Genomic DNA, 20379 nt, shown 5'->3' with positions numbered 1-20379 from the left:
AAAATTAGTAATGCAAGACTTTGGGGTGATTGGCCAGCACAGGTTTGGTGGAAAGCTTTTAGCCTGCCTTTCCTCTCAGTAATATGACTGGTCCTGAAAATGCACTCCCAGTGTGCAGGAAAGGGGCTAAAAACTGTTAGCCTGGAATGACTATTTGAGCCAGGAAGTCTGTGCCCAGACTCGGGGGGGGGGGAGTACTTGTCAGGCTTCTGTGCTCTTGCATCCATTCCAAAGGTGAAGAATGTAGAGGAATCTGTGCAAGGATAGGCAGAGATAGCATTACGCCTTTCAGTTATTTTGCTTGGAATTCTGCCTCTACTTACCTGTCTTCTGGGTATTTCAGGTTATTTGTGGTTAGTAGGATTTATACTTAGTTATTAAAGATCTGCTCTTTTAATGCCCTTGACTACTTTTGATAATCTTACCCATGAAGATGGCCGCTCTTCCATACCACCAGCATCCAGTCAGGTGCTGGTGGGACAGGTCTAGCTGAGCAGCAGATGGGCAGGGGAGAAAAAAGGGAAGAGGGGAAAAACTCAGTTGCAGGCCTTCATCTGACTCACACTTTGATCCTCCTGGGGACCAGGAGCACTAGGAATGATCACAAAAAGGGGGAGAAGGCTTTTGTTTTGCTGGTGGACAATCTCTATTCAAGGATGAAGCTCTGAAGCCCAAGGGGTTGGGTAAAAGGAATTTTTCTGTAGTTTGGTCCTCTAGAAGTGGGAAGAAGAAGAAGAGTTGGTTTTTATACCTTGCATTTTCTCTACCTTTTAAGGAGTTTCAAGTGGCTTACAGTCACCTTCCCTTCCCCTCCCCACAACAGACATCTTGTGAGGTAGGTGGGGCTGAGAGAGTTCTGAGAGAACTGTGACTAACCCAAGGTCACCCAATAGGCTTCATGTGGAGGAGTGGGGAAACAAATCCGGTTCACCAGATTAGAGTCCACCGCTGTTGTGGAAGAGTGGAAGGCAGGAGATGGGGGGCAAAGAGGAAGGGTTGTGATAGGTGCTAACTGAAATGCCTGAAAACATATTTCTAAGTGAATGTCTCTGTCTGCTGATTATCAATGTGTCAACACATCCATCCTGTTTAAGAAGAAGAAGAGTTGGTTTTTATATGCCGACTTTCTCTACCACTTAAGGGAGAATCAAACCGGCTTACAATCAACTTCCCTTCCCCTTCCCACAACAGACACCCTGTGAGGTAGGTGGGGCTGAGAGAGTGTGACTAGCCCAAGGTCACCCAGCTGGCTTCATGTGTAGGGGTGGGGAAACAAATCAAGTTCACCAGATTAGCCTCCTCCACTCATGTGGAGGAGTGGAGAATCAACCCCGGTTCTCTAGATCAGACTCTACCACTCCAAACCACCACTCTTAACCACACTGATTTGGTTAGCTAACTCCTGTTTGGGGGATAGTGTGGTCTTTTTTGTCTCCTTCTGTCGCCATTTCAGTTCAAATCGCTAATAAGTATTTTATTCCAAAGATATTTACAGGAAGAATTCTGGATCTGGTAAGAGTCTTGGATTCGTCTTTCGTCATACCACTACCTGCCCCTGGAAAGAATGGGATTTTACATTAACAGCATTAGGAAAACCAAATAAGCATGGTGTGGTCTACACAGGCTACTTCTTTAACAGTGGAGGGGGAGTGGCTCTTACCAGGTTCAAAATTCCTCATCAGCAGAGAGATATTGATCCTTCAGCCCTTTTTTAAAAAATTCACAATTAGCTTAGAAAAAGGCAAATGTGGTTTCTCCATCTCACTTGGCTAGTGCAGTCATTAAATAATATGAAGGACTTTAGTCAACCCAGGCTCTTCTTCTGTGGTACAACATGTCAAACAAACCTGATTTCATTCTCTGGAAGGGAGTTGAGGTACTTCATGTCTTCTGTTTGAGACTTCATGGTATTGATCAACATGGTAGCAAAATGTTTTCATAAGTGATAGCTGTGATATGTCACCAGCTGTACCAATGCCAGGATATTCCTGAACGTTGGTCATTTAGGCCCAACTGTGTGAAGTGACCTGTTTTCTAGTAGTTGAAATTCAGGCCTAGAGTCCTACTTGATTGCCTTTGCTGAAATTTCACATGCTCTGTAAATGCTTCATAATGAGGATTTTATTTTTAAAAATACACCAGTACTGTAATGTAATATGGGAACTAGCGCTTTATCTCCCCTACTGCCTTTTTCTTATTAACCATTTGCCTTAATCAGAGAGTTATGTTAAAAGAAAAAAACTTCCTAAAGTAATAAAATCTTCAGTATGTTTAATAATTGGGGGTATGCAGAAGGAATAGTTATATTACAAAATAAATCTTCCCAGGCTTCCACACACACACACAGAAACCACCACAAATTTCAAAGTGCCACCTGCTGTGAAGATGAGGCATTAATCTCAACAGCAGGAAATAAAGAGGAGAGAGGAGAAAAATACAAAAGCATAGACATTAAAGAAGTAATTAAAACACTTATCTCCATCAACATACATAACAAACTAACAAAACAAAAACCTCACAAACACCAAAATGCAGAGGGAGAGGGGAAACAAACCACATTCTATTGAACTTCACAATGGGAAGTCGCCAAGCTGCCAACATTGCAAGACATCCTCCAGTAGAAAAAGGAGTTCTTTTAAAATGCCACCTTCCAAAATGGTTGTCTGGTATGCTAATCACTGTCATCCTGACCTTGAGAGATACTGGTCACCTGCTATTCCTTGTGAAGTCTGCCGTTCTCTTCATCTCCAAGGATCAAACCTTAATAACTCTATACCAAGTATCTACTTAGAGATGACACTGGCTTTCTGTTTTCATTTTGTTCTAATTGACATGGATTTTAATAGCTGAAGGCTGATTGGGGGGGAGAGAGAGAAGATTTAACTGTTGCGAAATTTCTTTTTGTGAAATTCCTCCCACAACAGGCAATCTGTGCCTTCCCTATGAAATATTCTTGTTTGCGAAAGAACGGCATAAATATTCATTTTTCGGCACTTAAAGCAAACTTTACCTGTAATTCTTTTTCATGCACTTCCCATCAGAGGACATCCTACAGGCATTACCTGTCAAATCCAGTGGCCCACACTATCAGTCACTGACATCAGCTTTCCATTGCTTGCTGAGTGGTGACATTGTGAGTCCTAGGGCTTTTCCTTACAAAGTCTTCAATCACAAAGATTTGTTCTCAAATAAATATATTTAATGAATGAGGGGGATGAGGCTGTGTGTTTGAGTATGAATAAATATTTTATGCTTAAATTGCAAAATGTCTACAATGTACTGTGAAGTCTACAGATTTTATCTAGAATGCAGGTCTGGGTTTTTTTCTTCCTTGGGGGTTGGAGGAGGCAAATCTGTTTAATAGTGTACTACTATGAGAGGGAATGCACATTTGATATGCATGGTATTTTAATACTGTATTGCTTCTATAATAGCATGAGGCAATAAGTCCTAATGCTGTTTGCAAGCAAATGCTTCACCTGAAAGCAAAAATGTTAATATTATAAATGGTTCATGTTTTTGCTTATATCAAATTGCTGTGCATTTCAAAGTGTGTGTGGTTTAATATCTAAGGGAAATTTTAGTTTCTGCAAACTAGAGATATATGGAAATGCCTTGTTCATTTCCTTTTGTATGCTATCTTGGTGATTTTTTTCCCCTTTTGACCAATTGTCATTGCTTGTGTTCCCAATTCAGAAGTTTATTTTATGTAACCTTTACACTATTTTTATGCCATTAAATGTAATTGATGCAAACCGGACATCAATTTCAATGGTAATGGCTTGTATCCAATGGAATCTTTTGATGGAGTGGGTTGGACTTGCCTACTTCCCCTTCCTAATTCAGCCTGCCACAATCTTGTTCCTGGGAGTCAGTGGACCATCAGGAGCAGCAGAAGGAGCACAGAAGGTGTTGGTGGTAGGAGGAGGGAATTGCTTGAAGAGCCCTTTAGACTTTGCATGACTGCATGAATGACTGCAAGCTAATGACCTATATCCTACAACTCCACTCAGCAAAGTCTGAAGTCTTCTTCCATCCTGAAAAGCCTTCCTCAAAATTAAGTGGCTCTTCTGCTGGAGGAAGTACCCACTGAAGTTGGTGGGAAGCCTCAAACTTTGCTGAGCAGAGTTCTAGGATGTGTGTGTGTGTGTTTGTGTGTGTGTACAGGGTCATCAAGTCACAGCCAGCTTATGGTGACCCCTTATGGGGTTTTCAAGGCAGTATACTAACAGAGGTGGTTTGCCAGTGTCTTCCTCTGCATAGCAACCCTGTACTAGGATACATGCCAACATTCTGTCAGATTTTATTTGTATGGTTGGGGTTTCATCCTGAGCTGGGAGAAACAATAGCAAAAAGTAGATAATTTGAATTAAACAGCAATATCCTTCCTCCAGACCACTAAATGGGGTTTTTGAAGAAGCTAGAGCTTTCCAGAACATGATATGATGAGTGTGCAAACTGAATTTAGAGTAGGTCTTTTTGTGTTTGCCTGTTTTTTCCTTTTGGTGTGCACTAAGTACCTAACTGCCCTCTCTGTTTCTGGCAAATCTACTAATGTTAGCAGTCATTTTATCTCTCATATGGAAATGCAGAAAAGCCAGCACATATATGGTGTATCCAATGAAACCTATAATATTAGGTGCTGGGGAACACAGGCAGTATGCTGCTGCAGTAATCTTGTTTGTGGGCTTTCTAGAGGTACTGTACCTGGTTAGCAACTGTGTGAGCAGACCCTTGGACTTGATGGGCCTTGGTCTGTTCCAGCATGGCTTTTCTTATGTTCTCAAACAACCTAAAACACAGCATTCCAGCCACTTTGAAGGAGGTGGTTGTGAGACCCCTCCTGAAGAAAGCATTCCTGGACCCAAATGGCCTAATCAAATACCGTCTAGTGGCTAATATTATATTATTGGGCAGGGTGCTCTAGTGGGTGGTAGCTACATAGTGTCAGGTGGTCTTGGAGGAGATGGATTGTCTAGATAACATTTTGGTCTGGATTCAGATCTGTTTAAAGGGCCCCCCGCACGCCTTCAGCGAAGCCCCGTGAAGGCGCGCGGGGGGGGGGGAGCCTGACGGTTATGCTGCTGCACTGAACCCTGACTTTGCCAAATTTATTTGCTGAACACCCCAAGTCGAGGAATTCGGCTCCCCCGTTTCCTGCCTTTTTTGGAATTTGGTTCGTCCCGAACCGGAAACTGCTGAATCGGGGGAAATTCGGCGATTTTTCGGTTCAGGACGAACCGAACTGACAGCCCTAGGAAGAACTATTATTCAGGAGATCAAGACAGGACTTTCTGATTCTGACCTTAGAATCAGAAAGTCCTGTATTGTTTGCCAAGATGGGAGTTAAAAATTTGGATCGAGTGCCTGCATAGTAAGAACAGTAAAAAAAAGCATGTGTGAGATAGTTTCAATACCACTCCTCCCACAGGGGCAAGTCCTAGCAGAATGAGGTAGATTTTGAAATTCCTCGTACGGAATTGCAGGTGGCAAGACATTGAATCATTATTGGTTTGCTTTAACATGGCAAATGGCAATAAGGGAGATTATATGTTAAAATCCATAATGGTCACAGAGGAAATGTCTTCTCATAATGCTTTCTAGTTAGAATATCAGAAAGATAACTGTACTCAATTGCCTGCAATATGAAAAAAAAACATCTACATAAATAGCAGTGCATGCTGTTGCTATTGTTAATATTCTGCTGTCATAGCTGTCTGTTCAAAACCAGCCAAATCCATCTCTTCGTTAAGTCCAATCATTTCAGTGTTCCGATGCCAGGGATATATTTGGCTGCTAATTATTACACAGTGGTAAATCAGTGGGTTTGTATTCTAAGCTTTAATGAATTGTGAACCTGGAACCACTCATTCATGTGTGTTCGCTGATATGCCCAGATCGTGGTTGTTCGAATGCTTATTAGCCCATTAAAACATGGGTTCTCAACAAGGGGGGAATTCACCCTCCAGGGAGAATTTTAGAGTTCCTGGGGGTGGGTGGTTGGGACCACTATTCAGCAAAGTGTAATATCCTGTAAAATTTGTAAAATTTATTTAAAATTTGTAAAATTGTAGTTTGTTTTTTTGAGTTAGACTATCTTGGGAAGGGGGGGATTATATTCTAAACAATGGTGAAAGGGGGGAATGGAGCAAAAAAGGTTGAGAACCACTGCATTAAAGTGTTAGTCTTGCAAGTCTTGCAGGAAGGAAAGAGGGATCATTAATTCAAATTTAACTATTGACTCTGTACAAGTGCTCAGAATGCTGTTTGTGAGAACTGGGACCTCCTGCCAACACAGGATCCAATGGGTATACAAACAAAACAGGGTAGACAGGAAAAAAAATTGATCAGACCAAGGTCACTTCCAAGTAAGGTTGCCAACCTCCAGGTATTAGCAGATCTCCCGCTATTACAACTGATCTCCATCCATAGAGATCACTTCACCTTGAGAAAATGGCCGCTTTGTCAATTGGACTCAATGGCATTGAAGTCCCTCCCTTCCTCAAACCCTGCCCTCCTCAGGCTCCGCCTCAAAAACCTCCTGCTAGTGGCAAAAAGGGACCTGGCAACCCTACGTCCAAGGCCTGTAACAGGGATACAACTTCCAGGGAGCAACTGAGAATTTGCATAGTAGGCCCTTCCAGCCCCACAATTCCTGAGGCATCAGTAGAAGTCCTGCTACTGAAAGCATTTAAGGTGTGTGCTGGTGGGTGGCTTCTTTGTATTCTAAGGGTCATTTCTGTTTTGGTTTGGTACTCATGGGGTAATGTTGGGGGTAGCCCAGCCATAGAACATATCTCTGTGTCCCAGACACTGGATAGGAAGTGAATATCAGAGTCACTGGGTTTTCAGGGGACCAAGGCTGGTGTGTAATTCGCAATTACTGGTTTAGAATGCCCACTAGTTTATATATTAAGTACACAGGAACACACATGAAACTGCCTTACACCGAGTCAGATCAGTGATCTGTCAAGTTCTATATTCTCTACACTGATTGGCAGCGGCTGTATCAAGGGTCTTTTACATCACCTACTTCCTTGAAGCTGGAGATGCCTGGGATTAAACCTGGAAACTTGTCCATGCAACCATACAAACTGCATGGGACTGCCACTGAGCCATGGCTAGCCCCTCCCTCAAGGTAGTGAAGTCTGCAACAGGCATTCCATCCTCTTCTGAGAAGGCTCCATGTGACTCAGGGGGATGGCATATTCTGGCACGGAGGCCATCTACTGAGGTCATGAGGTCTGAGATGAGATCTGAATTGTGGGCTTCCTGATTTGTAATTTTTATAGACTATGCTATACCTGCTTTACCCTGTTTCCAGACAAAGATCCCTTCGGCTGAAAATTTTGCTTATATGCCATGCTTGCTGATGCAGTAGAGTTTAGTATTGCTGTGGCACATGTGAGTATGTGATTTTAGAGGAGTTCCCAGTCTACCAGTAATGGCCAGGAAAACACAAAGATTCTCAGCCAGTTACACAATGATATAAACACCTATACAGTCCCTCCCACAAACTGTGCTGAAGAACTCTTAACTGCAACTCAGGATCTGGGCCATTACTTTCTTAATTGTACATAGTTACTTCCGCTTTTTTTCCTTGTTAAAAACTGATTTAAATGAGCTTCTTAATGGCTTTGCCATTTAAAAACCATCATTTTTATTTTCTTCTTAATTTATTATTAAGCCTTGTTTCCCTCTAGAATTGCTGTTCCCCAGGGCTCACTAATATTCTTTGCTGACAAGCCTTTTTTAGATGTACCTTTGCTTTTTATGTGTACATTCATGTGTGCACAAAAGCTCTTGGATCAGGCCAATAGTCAGTCCATATAGACCAGTTTCCACAGTTCTCATAGTGACCAGCCTTATGTTATTTATTTTGATATTTTCTATCCTGCACCCTCAGCCCTTTCAGGTTCACAAGGCAAAAGTGGAAGCTCACAGCTGGGGCACGTTGCGAAGGCAAAAAATCTCCCCCTGTTGTTGACCTCCAGTAACATATAGTTCTTATGTGGAAAAATGTTTCTCTTATTTGAAACATTTTCTATTCTCGGTTATATGGTATATATTTCTTGAGGTTGGTGTGTGTGTGTATACTTTTCTATTTTCTCCCTTTTTTCTCCTTTTCCCCCCTTGTATTTTTCTCCTCCCTTTCTCTCTCCCTTTTCTTCCTTCTCCCCCCCCTTATCAATTTCCTTTCTTTTTATTCTTTTGCTTTTTTTTGTTTCTTTCCTTCTTTCTTATTTTTTCAGATCAGCTGTACACTGTGCTTAAGGTTGGATTTTGATATTAAAGATATACTTCTAAGTAAAAACATTTAAATAAATAAACTCACCATTGAGTTTTGTGGCCTTAGACTGGTTAAAGTTGTGGTGTGTGAAGGGGGGAGCGCTGAAATATGTTGGGATTTCTTACCCTTGCCCAAAATCAGGCATTCAGAGCAAAATGAAATAAAATTGAATTGAGTTTTTATTTTCACTTCTTTATTTATAGTAGCAGGCCAATTGGTCATAAGCAAATATAGGAAAAATAAGGTACATAATTATAAATGATATAGTTACATTTTGAGACATCATTATTATTGAATGCCGTAGACAGGAATTTTGCCACTGAGAGTCACATGAAGATCAACATCAGCTAACAATTTAGCTACAATCTCCATCTCTGGAGCTGGGGTCCATATTTGAATGTACACTGTGATTCCCTTATCTCAAGCAGCAGCAAATTTGTTGGAGTCAATAAAGAAATGCCAAATTGTGTCTAATTTTCCAGATTTACAGTCACAAAGCCACTCAGAGAAAGAGACCCCTGGAAACCTGCCTAATACCTAATCAGGTGCTTCTTCCCCACATGTGCTACTTCCTCCTGGAGCTGGTGGGAGTGGAGTGCATGGGAACAGGTATAGGCATAGGGGTAAGAGCACTGCCCCCATTTGCTAACGGATTACTTCCTATATGTTATGTTTGTCCTGTGAGAAAGAATAGAGGGCTGATATGTGCATGTTTTTTTCCCTAATGTTCATTAAAAAGCAGCACAATGTCATGATACAAAATATGCTTTTAAAAATAAAAAGTAATAAAGCCAGGCACATACACGCCCACCTCTCAACACCCATAGAGTATACTACAGTCAGTATAAAAAGTCTACATGGCTATGCATGTCAGCCAGAACCAAAAAATGCACAATTTATTATATTTTGTATAGTTATTGAAAAACAGCACTATGATTCTACATCTGGGTAACAAAAATGAGAAGTATGCATACTGGATGAGGGATATACTTCTGAGTAGAAGTGTGTGGGAACAAGATCTTGAGGTATCAGTGGACTGTAAGCTAAGTATGTGCAATCAGTGTGATGCAGTGGAAAAAAGGTGAATGTGAGCTTGGGGTATAACGTCCAGACTGCAAAATATCATAGTCCCACTACACCACATTGGTCAGGCTGCACCTAGAGTACTGTGTGATGTTCTGGAGGCCTCACTTCAAAAAGGATGTGGACAAAATGGAGCGAGTGCAGAAGAGAGCAACGATGATGATCAGGGGTCTGAAGACAAAGCCCTATGAGGAAAGACTTAGGGGTGTTCAGTCTGGAGAAGAGGAGGTTGAGGGGGGACATGATATTTCCCTTTAAGTATTTGGAATCATAGAATTGTAGAGTTGGAAGGGACCACCAGGGTCATCTAGTCCAACCCCCTGCACAATGCAGGAAACTCACAACTAGCTCCCCCACACACACCCAGTGACCCCTACTCCATGCCTAGAAGATGGCCAAGATGCCCTCCCTTTCATGAACTGCCCAAGGTCATAGAATCAGTATTGCTGACAGATGGCCATCTAGCCTCTGCTTAAAAACCTCCAGGGAAGGAGATCTTAGCACCTCTCGAGGAAGTCTGTTCCACTAAGGAACCACTCTAATGGTTAGAAAATTCTTCCTAATGTCTAGAAGGAAACTCTTTTGATTTAATTTCAACCCACTGGTTCTGGTCCGACTTTCTGGGGCAACCGAAAACAACTCGGCACCATCCTCCATATGACAGCCCTTCCTGTCTTTCAGGATGGTTAACATATCCCCTCTCAGTCTTCTCCTCTTCAGGCTAAACATACCCAGCTCCTTCAACCTTTCCTCATAGGTCTTGGTCTCCAGACCCCTCACCATCTTTGTTGCCCTCCTCTGGACACTTTCCAGCTTGTCTACATCCTTAAATTGTGGTGCCCAAAACTGAACACAGTACTCTAGGTGAGGTCTAACCAGAGCAGAGTAAAGCGATACCATTACTTTGTGTGAAGTAATGGTATTTGAAAGGCTTTCACTTAGAGGAGGACAGGGAGCTGCTCCTCTTGGCAGCAGAGGATAGGACTCACAATAATGGGTTTAAATTGCGGGCGGAAAGGTGCCAGCTGGATATTAGGAAAAGGTTTTTTACAGTTAGGAGTTTTACAGTTAACAGTGGAATTGGCTGCCTGGGGAGATGGTGACACCCCCACACACACACATACACACACACACACTGGCAATCTTCAAGCAATGGCTGGACAAAGACTTGTCAGGAATCCTTTAGGCTGATTCTGCATTGAGCAGAGGGTGACTCTAGATTACCAGTATGGCCCCTTCCAACTCTATGATTCTACGTTGCACAAGCCCCCAATTAAAATTTCTGTTGCATTGGCAGGGTGGTAGGCAGGCCCTTGTCCAAAATGGACAGGAGAGGATATTCCCTTTCATTCAGCACCCAGCTGTGCCTTCCCCTCCACACCATTGAATACATCAGTCCAAGAGCACCATGGCAAGAAATGTTGTGGTTTTTGTTTGTTTTTATGCTTTAAAATTTTCAGGGGGGGAAATCAGGTGGTGTGTATGACTAGAGGAAGACATAATGTGGAAACGAACAAGAAAACGTAGCTTTGCCCCCACTCCACGAAATCCATGATAGTTAGACACACACCGGTTGCTGTGTTTTTCTGTCTATGTACAATGAATGTACTTTTGTCCACTGACAACATTAGTGCTGTAAACAATAAACTGATGGTGAACTGAATGTTCTAATTGTCAACATATGAACATTCTGAATTTGTATAGGTTAATGGCCAACAGGATGAAGACACCATTTTTCTTTTCAGTGTTTCATGTTTGCTAAACACTCAGTCCATTTAAACTTTGTATGTGTTAGGTCTACCGGAACCAAAGAGAGAATCTGTATTTGAAGGTCTGAAGATGGATCAAGGATTTTACACGTCTAAAGATTTTCTACCACTGGTGGCTATGGCAAGTAAACCAGGTACCTGTTTTCTGCTCTGTTTTTGAATGTTTCCAGAATATTCATTCACATGTTTATTTCAAGCCTCTGTTTTCTGCTTCCTGATATACTGGAAGTAGCTTGCTTCAATAATTAAAACAATACTAATTTTAAAATTCAAAATTAAATATTATTTAGCCATTAGTATGTGGCTCTGCTATGAAGGAACTAGTAGAAGTTTCTGTGTAGGACATTTTTGTTCCCCCCCCCCCCACTTAAGTCTTGAACCCTTGACAATTAAACACCAAAAACACACCTCTGTTTGCAGGGTTTAGTATTAATAATATTCATAGTCAGCTGAAATTAGATTTGGGCTTCGGTTTTGTGCAGACCTACCTCCTTTTGATTTCAGTGGGGTTTCATTAGTTTCCATGACACTTCCTGTAAGTGAAATGTGAATAGGACCACAGCAAAGTCTAAGCCTAATTTACTTAGAAGTAAATCCTATGCATTGAAATAGGACTGGCTTCCAAACAACTATGCATAGTTTTGCAACCTTAAACATCTGAAGTATCTCCTTACAATTCACAGTAATATTGCATGTTCCTGTGCACAAATCATTACAAAACTGACTATAGGACTCAAATTTAATATATTGGTCCATAATCTCAGCCTTGCAGCTAAATCACAAGAAGTGCTGTCAAGCTATGCTGCTGCTCCACCCCCACTCCATGTTTTTAGAACTTGAATACATTTTTTATTGGTATACCTAATCAAAGCATGTGCTAAAGATTAGTATGTAGAAGATCATCAAGTAATAGGAATGATACTTTCTTCATGGTATACAACTGAAAAGAAGAGAGTCCTACTGTGCAAGAAAGTTAGTCTGAAACTCAAAGTTTCTCTGAGCAGTTAGACCAGGGGTGTCAAACCTGTGGCCTGAAGGCCAGATCCGGCCCCTGGAGGGCTTTTCTCTGGCCTGCAAGCCGAGACAGCCAGCCCCTTCCCCTTTATGAGTTTCTTAGGGCCGCGGTGGCCCTGCTCACCTAGCCAGCGACCTCCTCCTGTCCTTGCCAGGTGCAGTGAGGCCCAAGTGACCCCGCGCGCCCACCCACCCACTTCGTTCCATCTTTCCTGGGCACAGCCCTATCTTTCCCAGGCGCAGCAAGGGCCAAGCCGGCCCCACGTGGCCACCCACCCACTCCTCCCTTCCCGGGTGCAGAGAGGCCCGAGCAGCCCTGCACGCCCACCCACCCCCACCCCGCCACATCTTTCTTGGGCGAAGTGAAGCCCGAGTGAGTTTGTGCACCCACCCACCTCGCCCCGTCTTTCCTGGGTGCTGCGAGGCCCGAGCAGGCTCGCGTGCCCACCCCCCTTGCCCCATCTTTCCTGGGTGCAGCGAGGCACGAGCGTGCCCCTCCCGCTCACCCTCCCCACCTTTCCTGGGCACCACGAGGCCTGAGCAGCTCTGCATGCCCACCAACCCAGCCCTCCTTACCTTTCCTGGGTGCAGCAAGGCACGAGCGGGCTCGCGTGCCCACCCAAACTCTCCCTGCCTTTCTCAGGCACAGCAAGGCCCGAGCAGCTCACGTGCCCTCCCACCTTGTCCCATCTTTCCCAGATGCAGCGAGGCACGAGCGGGCCCCTACCACCTGCCCACCCTCCCTGTCTTTCCAGGGCATTCTGAGGCCTGTGCGGCCCTGCACACCCACCAACCCACCCCTCCTCACCTTTCCCGGGTGCAGCAAAGCACAAGCAGCCCAGCACACCCACCCACACCCACCCCATCTTTCCTGGCACAGTGAGGCCAGAGCAGGCATGCACAACTACCCCCCTTGCCCCATCTTTGCTGGGCGTAGCCCGGCCTGAGCGGGCTCGCGTGCCAACCCATCCCTCCCCAGTTTCCGGGCACAGCGAAGCCTGAGCAGACTCACCCACCCAGCCACCCTGTCCCTTTCTGGGCACAGTGAGACCACTCAGGCCTCACTCGCCCACCCAGCAACCCTCCGTCCTGTTTTGGGCACATCAGGGCCGCCATGCCCCATGAGCCCAGCCACCTACCCTCCTCTTTGTTTGTTTTTTTCTCACTCTCTCCCCCTCTCTTTTATTCTCTTTCTTTCTCTCTTTCCCTCTTTCTCCCTTTTCAGCCACTACCACCCGGTCCAGATTTGGGCTGGCATCAACCCCCCATCCAGATCTGGGCTGGCGAGTCCACTGCTGGCTCACCAGCCAAGGTAGCCCAACCCCCCCCCAGTTTAAAATGTAAATAATAATAATAATATTGTGAGGGACTAGGGATCCTAACTTTATCAAAGGCACAGGCATTTTATGGTATTTATTTATTTGATACACATAGTCGGCCCGACCAAGTAACATTTATGTTATATCCGGCCCTCCTCACAAATGAGTTCAACACCCCTGAGTTAGACTGTTACTGAATCATGGCCAAAGTATGAAACTGGGTTGGATAAAAAGAAAATAATTACAAACCAGTCACAGCCAAAATCTCTTTGATCTCCATGGCTTCCAGAGATAAATATCAGACTTGCAATATGTGAATTAGTAAGAAAGGAAGTGGGTTCTCCAGGTATGTGTTGCCATATAGATCTAGGATTAATTACATGCCCTCCATTTTCTAGGTAACCGATTTGGCTTGTTTTGATTTGCTAAGGCACCATCTAATTTTATCTATAGTTTTCAAAAAATATATAAAGATGACTTTTTCTTTCTTCTGCTCTTAACCTTACAGACAAAACAAGGGCAGGGTTTGATAAGCCCTAGTTTGATAGATTTCCTTCAGGTTAAAGTTTTGGTGCCAATAGGAAAGGGCAGAAAGTGAAAAGAATAGGGAGAGGCTTATTTTTTATTACATTCCTGGTTTTTTAAAAAGGAAAAATTTGGAAGTGCACAGGAACAGATGAGATACTTTCCAATAAATTACTTACTTTCCCAATAAATTACTTATTTAGTTGTAGAAGTCAGATAAAGTCTCAGAAGCAGAAAACACCAATGGAGCCACCAACTGCTGTCTCAGGCCCTGTCAATCACAGCTTTTACCCTCAAAATTAAATGTATGTATATGAGAGTGAAGCCTTAATGAAATTCCATGCTATGTCTGTTTGGAGAAACAAGTGACTTTGTGCTCTGTTGTGATGTTTTTGTATACTTGAGTGTGTTCAGATTTTTTTTTTTTTTTAGTATTCATAGCCCTGTGTTTGAAGGTATTTTTGTATTTGTTCCTGAAAGAAATTGATACTTGTGGTACTATACCCTTGCTGTGAAAATTCACAACTAGCAGTGCACGAAGTTAAGAATTATAGACCATTGATGATATGGTAAAAATATGAAGCTGAATGAAGCTACCTCAGACCCCTTCAGATTACAGGTTTACGCTATTTATGGTATCATTTTAAAAATTACAGTAATTTGTTTAATCAGTGGTTACTTCCATTCTGCCTGTGCAATACATTGTATGGATTACATGCATCCAGTTTTTTTAGGTTTTTTTCTTGGTGTCCCATACAACATCATACTGGATGATACTGACTTACAGCCCACTCCTGAGCCGAAAGGACAAAAGTCCTAGGAGTCCAGGAAGGGGCTGTGCCTGTGTTCGGGCCCCCTGTGCCAGCACCATGCTACTTATGCCACCCAGGAACACTTGGCCTCCTGCCAGCATCCAGAGGAGCACTTCTGTGCACCGTCCTCCCGGGGGCATTCTCAGGGCGTTCCGGGGGGGGGGGCGGAGCTGCTAGTAGGCAGATTCCTGACCCCTTTCGGGCCTGGAACGCCCCCCTCCAAAACAGCATTGCTGTGCCAGCTTTTTGCTGGCACAGCTTTACTGTTTTCAATGGGGCAAAGTGCCCCATTAAAAAAAAAAAATTAAGCCTTTTTTAAGCCTTGAAGTAGCTGCAGAATGGCTTTGGAGGCACAGCAGTGGCATCTCAGCTATGCCGACCCCAGCCACCGCAAAGCTCAGGAATGTGCTGTTGGTGACACTATGTGAACTTTCCTATTTCTTATCCAAACTTAAGAAACTAAAGCTAGTGAGAAACATTTTCCCTCCTAAAAACAAGAAGGCCTCAGAATTTTTCCAAGGATGATGATGCTTTTACACTCCCCTCCTGTTATGGCAATTAGTCTCATAGATGTTATTGTAATGGCTAAAATGTGCTGCTGAAGTTGTGTGCATTTAATGGAACCTCCCAACTGACAGATATGAACACTTACAGAGCTTCTGCCCTGGCCATCAGTGGTAATCCATCTGCACTCAGGCACAAAGCCATTCTTTCTGACTCAGATAACACATTCCTGTCAGCAGCTACCACTGTTGCAAGGTTGTTGGATGGGTTCCTTTTAACTCAGGGGTTACCGCATTATGTATTCCCAGCAATGTATTAAGAGTTTGAAAATGTTATAAAAAACATCGCTTTAAAAGGGTTTTTGGATACCACGGCTAAAAAGTAGTTGGAAGACATCTTCACAGCTAAAGGGGCCAAACAAAGTGCGAACAGTATTTTTTATAACATTTTCAAACTCTTAATACATCGCTGGGAATACATAGAAATTGCGAACAGTATTTTTTATAACGTTTTCAAACTCTTAATACATCGTCGAAGGCTTTCACGGTCAGAGTTCATTGGTTCTTGTACGTTATCCGGGCTGTGTAACTGTGGTCTTGGAATTTTCTTTCCTGACGTTTCGCCAGCAACTGTGGCAGGCATCTTCAGAGTAGTAACACTGAAGGACAGAGACACTGTCCTTCAGTGTTACTACTCTGAAGATGCCTGCCACAGTTGCTGGCGAAACGTCAGGAAAGAAAATTCCAAGACCACAGTTACACAGCCCGGATAACGTACAAGAACCAATCTTAATACATCGCTGGGAATACATAATGCGGTAACCCCCTCAGCCTCACATATGGAACACATATGGAACTTCCTTTCATTGAGTCAGACAACTGGTCAGTCAGGTCCCATATTGTCTGCTTTTCCTGACAGCAGCATCTGGCAGAAGTTATTTCAACTCTGTTATTTGGGATTGGAGATGCCAGGGATTGAACCAAGAATACATGCAAAGCATATGCTGTACTATCTATATGTTTATCTATATCAACCTTTAATGGCATAGGGATTACCGTTGCAATCATTAAAAATAGTTGTATCCAGATAAAATAAAGTTTATATATAAATGGAATAAATCAATCATAACAATCAAATAGGTTTACGCTTGGTTCCTCGAATCCTCATAACAGCTAAAAGAAACTTTGCTACCTCCTCTGTAATATAGGGGCGCTGATCCGCCAGGAGGAAAGCCACTTTTTCCTTTGTGGGGAAATAGAAAATATCCTGCATCAGCAGATCAGTGTAGGTTTACCACAAGGGCACATAAAAGGCACAATGAAACAACACATGAGCCACTGTTTCTGGTTGGTCCTGCGAGCATGAGCAGGTCCGATTACAGACAGGGATGTTCTTAAATCTATCCCAAAGAATTTCAGTTGGGAGGATGTTCAGGCGGGCTAACATAAAAACCTGATGAAGTTGTGGAGATGTTAAGTAGGAAAAATAAGTTGCTAAAGCTCCAAAAGTAGTTCCAGCGGGAAGCAGTACTCGTGACAGACAGTGCCCTGGAACGTCCATTACAGAGGTATCCTTCATTGCCGAGATGGTTCTTATCAGCAACAGAAGCTCCTTTTCCACAGCAGTTATTTCTAATAGTAAATTGGGTACCTCTTGTCAACTGTGACAACAACAAAATCAGGCAACTTGCTGACAAAATAGGTGTTTTTATATTCTCAGGCAGTTTACTAGAGATTAAGAAAATATGGCTGTTTAAATTAACCACCACTCTTCACAAAACACAATAACAGGTGCAGTTGAGATGGGGGCCAGAGGGAATTTAACATGTTTAGGCCTCAGAGGATTTACAGAATCCTGGAGGGGGAAATCCCTTGTGTTCCTTCACTTTATAACTTAGAAAAACTGGATGGGGAAAGCAGTAAAACAGTCAAGATGGAATTTACACATCTTTGGTAAAACACCCCACATGTGCAGAAAATATGATTTGGTACATTGAGAATTGGATCTCCTATATCTGAGCTTGAGCCTGTGCATCACACAGGTTGATTTGCTCATCACAGGTAAATAAAAAATAGTAGACAGCAGAAGAAGACCAGGGGTACACCCATGGATGTGGATGACAAGTGCAAATCCTGCTTATAGAAAGCGATTTCAGCAATTCTACTTCATATTTATAGAATTATGCAGGAAATCAGAGTAATTAGGTCCTCACTTCTTTAGGTCCTCACTTCTGTTTTGTAGTCTACTTGAGAATGAATGAAAGGAGGACAACCATGAAAGGGAGTTATATTGCCATATACGTTTTCTTCTTTCCCTCAAACAATATGTAAACAAATTAAATGGCTAGTTTTTTTAATACCTGGATCATAAATCTGTTGAGCCCAATCTTACAATTCCCTACTGTTTTTTTTTTAAATTTAAATGTGCATTTTAGTTTAATTCCTGCCAAGACAGGAAGGCCGTGTGGCTAAAGGAAGTTACTATGAAATGACATGTATGAGCCTGTCTTAAAAATGGGACTAAAACTGTCTTTCAACGAAGCAGAATAATTTGATAGAAACTCTCCATGCTCAGAAACTGCAAGATGCAATTTTACACTGCTTCGGATACATGTATCTTTTAAGCTGTCATGCAGAAACAGTTTCTCTCCCTGAAAATAGGGTTTTCCTTTCATCATTCAGGAATGTGCGCCTGTCGTTCTCCATTGCCATCAATACAGGGAACGGTGATTGTTCTGGGAGCAGGTGACACTGCTTTTGACTGTGCAACATCGGCTTTGCGCTGTGGAGCTCGTCGTGTTTTTGTGGTCTTCAGAAAAGGATTTACAAATGTGCGAGCTGTCCCAGAGGAGGTAACTTTCACACAATTGAAACACTGGGAGCACTAATGGAACATGCCTTGTAGTATGAACACTGGTTCATCGTGCTACTCAGGGCTGAACTACACATTACACATAGATGCATGTAACTTTCCCTCGACTTTAAAAAAACAAACAAAAAGAAGCCTTAGGAGGCTACAGTCTTGAATGGAAGATGTACAGGGGTAGCACTGATGGGGATACCCTTTTCTCTCAGCTAGTGTTTCCTTTGAAATAAAATACTGCTTTGAGGTGTTTCATGTGATTTAAAAATTAGGAGTTAACATGTTAAGGCTCGTTTTATGTGATCTATAGATCTAAAATGCAGCATTCAATGATGCTTTTGCAATTCTTAAAAAGATTTGTGAGAGCTGTACTTAACTGAATTGTAGGTGTTCCAACCCTTTTTCTTCTACGACAGCTATTCATTTTCATTCCCACTTGACCCTTATGGACCATTCTAACATTATGAATGTCTCAAAGCATACCTTAATTTGGAATTAAACTTACAGTTGAAGTGGCCAGCACACGCACTCTACATATACATTGAGCTGCTGATTGGCATCTTAATCATTTATTTTACTATGAAAGCTTTTTATTTCAGCTTTAATTATTGCATTATGGTCGTCTTGCTTTGTTATAATTTATGTGTCACATATCGTGGATTTTTGCATGATTTACACTAATGAGACATCAAATATACCCCAGCTACAAAATATATGGGGAAATGGCCCACTCTCTTCAGGAATAGCTGTAGATTGTGGAGATCTAAAAGTTACACAAGGGGGTTGGTGGGAAGGTGGAAGAAACCAGACATCTATAATTTTTCCAAATACATAATTTATATTGTGGGGTGTTTTTGTCATAATGTATAAAATTAGGGATGGGGACTGAAGATTATTTTGAACAATGGTAATAAATACACTAATTTATTCAGCACAATTCTGATTATATTCCCCGGCTCTCTATGCCCATACAATTTTTATTGGCGTTAAATATGCACCAGTGACAATGATCATTCTAAAATATTAACCAGCTCACACATTTCAGTAGATTTTACTCAAATTTCTAGTCTGTTATAACTGAATCGATGACAACAAATACCTCCCCAAAGTGTGGGACTTAATACATAAGCAGACGTTTAGTCAGAACCACAGACGGTGCAAGCTCAGAGTTATACACCTATATGGGTTTAGAAGAGTATAACTGGCATTACACTGTGAGCCACAGGTCTGTTAAACTATTACAAGTATGAATTTTATCAGTGTATGTAAACTCAGGAAAAATGAACCCCTTAAGGTCTGGTTTTCAGAAAAGTGCTTTCATTTAAATACCATGTTTGTTTTTACATAATCGTTTTGTTAGATACTCATTCTTTTTGAATAATTCCTACTCCTGTGTTAGTGTTGAAATGACTTGGGCAGGATTAGCAAGTCAAGCATCTGATAGCATGACTTAAAAAAAAAAGCAGACTTACTTATCCCAAACACATAGTGAATTCAAAAGTCAATTCCAGAGAGAACTAATTTAGCTTTCAAATATAAAGTATGAATGTATCAAACCATTGTAAAAAGCACAAATGGTCTGATGTCATGAAATTTATCATTCCATAAACAATGTGAACAATAACTATTTCTGAATAAATTTACTAGACATGGGTTGGATGCAGTGCCAAATTTCCACTTGTGCTAGAACACTTGCACAACCCGAAATACAAAATAAAGACCATGATAGCCACTTCCACTAAATCAGACTTATTGTATCTCCACTTGCATTTCTGCTTGTGCAAGATCATTTGCAACCAATTTGTGGGCACTATGAATATAAAGGGAAGAAAGCACTAGTTGTTGCACCAGATCTTGTGAAAGCGGAACTGCGCTAAGTCTATTTATGTTTCCTGCTGTGCCTTGCTAGATCCAAACCAATGTCTGTACTCCATGAATTTGCATATTCTGTGTTATGTTTGACATTGTAGCTTCCTCACAGGCTTTGGACCTGGGGTCTTCCATGGCGACACTGGGACTCTCACAGATTGTTTCAGGTCCCACACATCAAGCAGGACACACACTGGATTTGACCTTTGGCATGGGGGTGGATATAGATCTGATCTCTACTAACAGAGTGCCGTGATCAGACCACTTTGCCTTGAAGACCCGACTGGGTATCCCGGCCCCTCCCTTCTTGAACTCCCTTCTCCTTATGTATT

General features: G+C 42.3%; 1 protein-coding gene across 1 annotated transcript in view; it reads left to right on the top strand.

The window, feature by feature from the left end:
* The window catches only part of DPYD (dihydropyrimidine dehydrogenase), a 750022-nt gene that overhangs the window by 337006 nt on the left and 392637 nt on the right, over nt 1-20379 (top strand). The window contains exons 9-10 of the mRNA XM_056844741.1: nt 11169-11276; nt 17998-18167. Coding sequence (XP_056700719.1) covers nt 11169-11276; nt 17998-18167 — 278 coding nt within the window. The remainder of the gene's footprint in view (nt 1-11168; nt 11277-17997; nt 18168-20379) is intronic.

Source organism: Euleptes europaea, chromosome 2 (genome assembly GCF_029931775.1).
Source record: "Euleptes europaea isolate rEulEur1 chromosome 2, rEulEur1.hap1, whole genome shotgun sequence".
Lineage (NCBI taxonomy): Eukaryota > Metazoa > Chordata > Lepidosauria > Squamata > Sphaerodactylidae > Euleptes > Euleptes europaea.
The sequence above is the reverse complement of the archived record's forward strand: the minus strand, read 5'-3'. Positions and strand labels throughout refer to the sequence as shown.